This window comes from Sorghum bicolor, chromosome 1 (assembly GCF_000003195.3).
Source record: "Sorghum bicolor cultivar BTx623 chromosome 1, Sorghum_bicolor_NCBIv3, whole genome shotgun sequence".
Lineage (NCBI taxonomy): Eukaryota > Viridiplantae > Streptophyta > Magnoliopsida > Poales > Poaceae > Sorghum > Sorghum bicolor.
Genome location: NC_012870.2, coordinates 3425235 through 3432149, shown reverse-complemented (window position 1 = coordinate 3432149; position 6915 = coordinate 3425235). Strand labels below are relative to the sequence as shown.

General features: G+C 39.2%; 1 protein-coding gene across 2 annotated transcripts; it reads right to left on the bottom strand.

Moving 5' to 3' along the window:
* On the bottom strand, positions 392–6254 carry LOC8057107 (cycloartenol-C-24-methyltransferase 1). 2 transcript variants are annotated; one of them, XM_021465181.1, is made up of 14 exons: positions 6175–6254; positions 5923–6020; positions 3309–3375; positions 3091–3164; positions 2846–2930; positions 2561–2616; positions 2404–2458; positions 2271–2318; positions 2101–2184; positions 1790–1990; positions 1556–1681; positions 1340–1437; positions 902–995; positions 392–752 (listed from the first exon to the last, which is right to left on the bottom strand). In XM_021465181.1, the coding sequence occupies exons 2-13, from the start codon at positions 5997–5999 to the stop codon at positions 908–910; spliced, it is 1059 nt and encodes a 352-aa protein (XP_021320856.1). In that variant the 5' UTR covers positions 6000–6020; positions 6175–6254; the 3' UTR covers positions 392–752; positions 902–907. The 2 variants fall into 2 exon arrangements, with proteins under 2 accessions (XP_021320856.1, XP_021320863.1); XM_021465188.1 differs by lacking the exon at positions 902–995.

Below are 6915 nucleotides of genomic sequence, written 5' to 3'. Positions count from 1 at the left end.
CCCCTAAAAGTCCGAGCATTGCGCTCCTTTCGTAAAGACCAACTCATCAGGAAAGAAGAACGAATCGAAGCTTCTCCTAAGTGCTTTTGGTAAGAGCTTCGACACAGCCACCAGGCAATGGCAAGGTCACCATCGATGGGGGCAGCTCCACTGAGTTGGAGCCTTGCCAGCCAGCAGTGTTTGACTTGCAATGTCTGCGGTCATAAATTCATATTTGTGTTGAATCTAACAAGTACTTGTGTTTAAACTGCCACGCTTGCAGCAAGTCTCGGATGTACACCGGCCTCTATATTTTTTAGATACACCGGCCTCTATATAGCAACTAGTTTGTCTAAGTATGCGCCAACGACCGAAAACCCAATAGAATTACAATGACATAACATTACCTTGATGACAAATACGTTAATGCTATTCTCATATGCCAAATCCAGATCCAGGCAGAGGAAGTACAATGGTCCGAGCAAAGTCGTAACGCAACTCGCAAAGTGCATTTTATTCAGATAATTCATCAGGAATTAGTACAGGACACAAAGCTAGTGCGGGAAGATGACCAACGACCCAGCACACAGTGCAAGAGCCATAAGATTAACCACACCTCAGTACAGAACAAGTTGGCCACTATTCATAGCTCTTAAACACAACCCCATACTTATGTTGGCATGTTGCAACTCAAAGATTGCCACTTCACTATTTCAGTCTCCTTGAGAGGCTTGCGGCCCAGGACGAAAAAGGCGGGGCTGAAGATCCCTTCCCTGAGATCATTCAGCACCAGCATCTGTTAGTTTCATAAAACTGGGATTCGGTTGTTTACTTTTGCAAATATGGTTACAAGTATTTGTTGTGACTGGCTCTAGATAGCCAGATCTATGTTTCTCTTTAAAAAAAAGGTGAAAGGACTTACTGCAACTCAAAGATTGCCGTCGTTCACTATTTCAGTCTCCTTATTAAGAGGCTTGCGGGCCAGGACGAAGAAGGTCGCTGTGAAGATTCCTTCTCTGAACATGTGAGGTTGTTAATTAGTTTCATCGAATTTGGATTAATTTGGTTTCTTCACTTATCCAGATATAATTCTAAGAATCATATACTCTTACAAAGCTAAACCTCACTAAATAATTTCTCTCTTCGTGCAAAGTGATCCACTAAATATTTTATCTCTTTATGCAAGGTTTCCACATAATTTCCGATAAGTCTCCATATTAATTAAAAAAATATAATGATTTATTTTTAAAAAAATCCTGCAGGAAAGCACGAGGAATTCACCTAGTTTCTTATAACTGGCTGTCGATAAAAGATAAAAGTTGGCTTGCCCTTCTCTAAAAATGGTGAAATGATAACTTACCGGCCACCCTTTAGAAGGCCATCAGAGGCACTCGTCAGGAAGCTGTAGATTCCCGCGCTGCCTGCTGGGGCAATACGGAGGAACTCCAATGCATTGACCTAATTAATAAGAAAAAAAAAGATAATTAACTCACAGAGTAAAACGTCTCGAGTCCAGAAAACGATAGATCACATGACTAAATAGGAACTTATCTTAAAGGGCAATATTTAGTCTTACAATTGCACGGGTGATGATCCGTCCTGGTCGTGTGCATTGGAAGCTAGTCCATGAAAAATTGTTGGGATCCATCATCTGGTACCACGGGCAAGGAAAATCTTGAGCAAGATCCTTTGCACAAATGACCTTTTAATAAAACAGAAGAACAAAATCATTCCAGTTCTCATGAATATAATATTTGTGGGTAACAAGATATATCATTTCATTGGTTAATATAATATACGAGTGTGGCACCTCAAATCCTGCATCTTTCATAGCTTGCACACACTGGCGAGTGGTGCGGATGTCAGGCAGGCCATCGCCGAGCTCAATCTCAGCCTTGATGGCCAGATGCTTACCGTTGTTTGGATCAAATCGGTCGGTCAAGCACCATTCATCAAGTGCAAAATACTGCCCAGGTTTCAGCACACGGTAGATCTCACTGTAGACGCCTTGCTGTCATATATAACCAGGGGATGAAAAACTTAAACAACACTGAATCTGCAGTATTCCTATGAAATATTAACTTTGACTTGGATAGAGGCTAAGTATGATGCGAGACGTACTGCATCCGGTGCGTGACATGTAGCCTGTATTGCATAGGCCGCATCAAAGGTGTTATCAGCTATTGGCATGTTCATGAAATCCCCCTGCAATTACCAAGAGAACGTACTGTTTCTTCTCCACTAACCGGAACTAAGGAATATACTGAAGAAAACTATGAACACCAATATACCTTCAAGAAGGAGCATTGCTCATTCAAGCCAGCCGAAAAAACGAGCTCCTGCAATCAAAAATTAAATGTTGCATATCCATATATATTGCTATAAAGGTTTTTTTATTCCAAAAAGGAAAGGTAAAATAAAAACCTTGCCCCTTGAGATCTGGTAGTCGTTGTAGTTCAATCCAGTTATCATTGCTGAGCTGCAATAAACAGAATTAAAAATTCACATATGTACTCTTCATGATTATCACGTTGGAATTTATTGATTGAATGGACAATGAAACTTTATTGTGGATCATTGCCTGAATCTGGCAATTTCTATTAAAGGTCCCCCAATTCCACATCCCACATCCAGAACCTGCAACAAAAGTTTCAGTAGTTTGTCATGGATGATATGCAGAAGGCTAAGCAGAAAATTTAAGGGTTGATAAACTGTTTGTAGACTAGTTAATAACTACATGTGTTTTGGATTAATTGAGGCAGTATATTGGTGGTATCAGAGAGAAAAAGCAAATGTAGTGCTTTATCCTCTGTAGTTTTTAAATGAGTATAGTTAATTAGCAAAAGGATTACGCTTCTCCACTAACCTTCATCCCCTTCTTGAGCCCCAATTGTAGTGCAATAAAATGCTCATGCCGCTTGATGGCTTCACGGAAAGTCTCACCTGGATATCTGAAATACAAGCATGGGACTAAAGCTGTAAATTTACCAAAACTGTGATCTAGAGCGACTCTACCTCCTAATGAAACACACGTCGACGGGCGTGTTCTCAAAACAAAGTTATAGTCGATAGATAGTAATAACTTGAGCAAGGTATGTATATGTAGCTGACCTGCCAGCAAAATGGAATGAGTCGCCCCATCCATATTCGTAGAAGCCAGTGGCAAGATCATAGTACTTATTCACCTGATTCGCACAGTAGGAATTATGCATATGCGATTTTAGATATGACAGTTATTTGAAAAATGAACTAATTAGCCTATCATAGACATCTGATATTTATAAACGGTGGGAGTAATAATTAAGTGTTGAATGGATACTAAAGACTACCAAATCAGTGTAATTTGATTTCCTCGATTCTTGTTCACCTCCGTGTAGGTCGTGGTACTTCAAGTACCTGATGAGAATGAGAAATTAACACTTGATGATAATGTGTAAGGTAGATGTTTCAAAAAGTGATGTGTAAGGTAGGAGGACGACTGAAGTGCTTTAAAATTTTATAACAAAATAAATTGTACTCTTTCATCCTAAATTACAAGTCATTCTAATTGAGACTTAAATCATCTTAAGTTTAACCAAATTTATATAATAGAATAATTATTATTATTATCATAATAAATAAGTATGATTGGATTCTTTATCAATTATATTTTTATAGTTTATCTATTTGATGTCATAAATCTTTATAATTTTTTTATAATTTTGATCAAATTTATGATGTTTTGACTGTTCAATAAAATTGAAATGATACTGATTTGATCAAATAGCATTGAGAGAGAGAGAGAGAGAGAGAGAAGGTAACGCTCGCCGGGGCAGCTGGTTGGTCGAGAGTTGGAGGATAGCGCAGGGCAAATATGATGGTACCCTCTCCCCTAAAAATTGGTTTAGAGTATTGAGTAACAGTGCAGATTAGGCTAAAACGTTGCCAATGCCTAGCCGCGGCTAGCTTCGGCCGAGGAAATGGCCAGGATTTGCCAGGACGGGAGCACCTCAGGTGAAAGGTGATGCTCAGTTGGCTCTGGCAATTCGTCGAACAACTTCCGTGCAGCTGCTGAAAGAAGTAGAGGTAGAGCTGCCCGCCATGTCCATCACCGGCTTGATTATGCGGACGGAGGGGAGAAGTAGGTAAGTAGTACACATTATGTCAATAAACTCAAAATATTCGGCTAGTTCAGTCAGTTCGATTACCTGAAGCATATAACCAAACTAACTATAAAAATTCGGATAGTCAGAACTCGAGACAGAACTAGTGGTCGAAAACTTTGATCTGATCTCACTTAGTTCGGTATAGTCTTTAGTCAATTATGCCTAGGGTTACCCGTAGGGCAGATGGGTGGTTGTGCTTTCGTCTCGCTCGCTCACGATCTCTTGTCTAATGAGTCGAAACAGAAAGAAACAGAAGGAAACCGATCTCTGTGTTTTAGGTAGAGGTACTTCGGTCCCCTCAAGTGGCTACGCAGAGGTGAAAACATTACAAAGAAAAAAGAAAAGGAGAGAAAATGGTTGAAATCCATTGAATTAAAGCAACGAATTGAATATCAAATTTTGTGAGGTAGATGTCAAATATTGAAGGCCTTGTTTAGTTCACCCCGAAATTCAAAAAAATTTCAAGATTCCCTGTCACATTGAATCTTGCGGCACATGCATGAAGCATTAAATATAGACGAAAATAAAAACTAATCACACAGTTTGACTGTAATTCGCGAGACAAATCTTTGATCTTAGTTAGTATATGATTGGATAATATTTACCACAAATAAACGAAAGTGCTACAGTTAGTTTTCGGAACTAAACAAGGCCGAAATTTCGGGAGGGGTGCAAGGGGCATGCCACATCACATCAGGCTGGCCCAGGCTACATTTTTTGTCAAGACAAGAAGGTGCACCATGCACGACTGCTCCCCGTCGTTGCTGGACTGCGCCACACCCCCGTGTCATTCCCGACGCAGCTACTGAGTGAGAAACACGCAGACCTCAGGAGTACGCCTTCATAAGAGAAAGACATGTTATTCTATTTATGTATCGCTAAGACTATGACGGGTGGGACCCACTGGCTATGTAACAAGCTTAGAGCATCTCAAAGAGCTACCCCTCCAACAGCTTCTCTAAATGCTCATTCAAATATAGTCATTGTCTATTCCGATTTTTTCGCTAGCCAAATATAGAAAAGACGAGAATAACTCTCTAGAGTGCGCATGAGATTTAGCAAAACTATTGGAAAGTAAAAAAAATATAGAAAGTGATTTTTATACAAATGGCTCTTCAAATGATGATTTAGAAAGTGTGATTTAGAAAGACTCTTGGAGATGCTCTTAGGCTGTAAGAACACGAACTGTTCCAATTCTGAAAACAAGAACCAGCAAGAAAAGGGCAACCTGCCCTTTGCTGTTGCCGATCTCGTGAGCTCTCGATCTCTTCATGTCTAGGTGTTCGCCGGTGACCATGGAGTGTGACATCCCGTCGGTCTGAGCAGGCCTCAACGCCTCGACAACGTCATAGGCCTTGTTTAGTTCCAAAAAATTTTGCAAAATTTTTTAGATTCTCTATCACATCAAATCTTTAGACGCATGCATGAAGTATTAAATATAGATAAAAATAAAAACTAATTGCATAGTTTGGTCGGAATTGACAAGACGAATCTTTTGAGTCTAGTTAGTATATGATTGGATAATATTTGTCAAATACAAACCAAAGTGATACTATTCCTATTTTGCAAATTTTTTTGAACTAAACAAGGCCATAGTCGAGCACTACTGTGCCATTGTCCCTGCAGTTCGGCCTCCATGGCGTCGAGCTCGAGTAGGGCACACCACGTCGTCGCGTCAATTTCTTGTTATTTTAGAACAAACTTATAGTTTTTTAAAAGAAAACTAACTAACAAACTTGCAGTTGATGATGAGCTTGTAAGGGAGGAAGTAGCAGTAATAATGAAAAGAGTGAATTACTGATCAATGGCCGATTTGACTTGGTCCTTGTCAATCGACCCTCCCATGCTCCGAGCAAGATCTAAAGCCCCTGACATTATTTACTTCACGATCTTGTCCTGCCAAAAGAAATAGGCGCAAATACAAATGAAACTATATGCATTCATCATTCAAAATACATGAAAACTGACTCGTAACTTTCATAAAACGCCAAACCCAACGTTAGATAGCTTTCTGAGTCTTTTTGTTCTTATAAAGCACTAGCAAATATACCTGGTTCTTCCGGAGTACAGCCTTTTTCTCGGAGCTCCTTCCAGCTATCTGGTTGGTTTATTATTTCTTTTGGGCGAGGTGAAGGATAAGATGGCTGATAGCAACATATTTATAGAGTGCGATCGGGGAGAGAGAGAGAGAGAGAGAGAGAGAGAGAGAGAGAGAGAGATGTATGAAATCCAATCGTCTCGTTGTCTTCTACTCCGTAATTGATTGTAGCCAATTCTAGTAAAGTTCTAAACATGGGCGACATCACGTCCCATACATTGATACATACTATCTCTCACCAGCACCGCCGTGTGCCCGCATCGTGCTGTATGGCTGCATGCATGCACTTGATGATTGTCAAGAGGCGCACAGCTTGAGCTTTGCTAAACTTACGGAACCAGAACTTTAAATTAAGGGGACTAGACGATATAATGACACTTTATAAATGTGATAAATATATATACTAGCAAATATGTCCGTGCAACGAGAAAAAAACATCAAATGACCATAGAAAGTGACGGCATAATGTTACATATCTATTTATGTTTATCCTTTTTATAAAATTTAAAGTCCATAGTTTATTTTATTGATAACCATGACATCTATGATATTAGATAGTTAATATTTACAATAATATATAGCTTGGAGGCATATTTATTTAATAATAAAAATAGAAATGAGTCAAACATTATCTTACTCTAATATTACCTCTTAATATACCCTAGTATTATATTAAAACATGAGAAGTTTGTT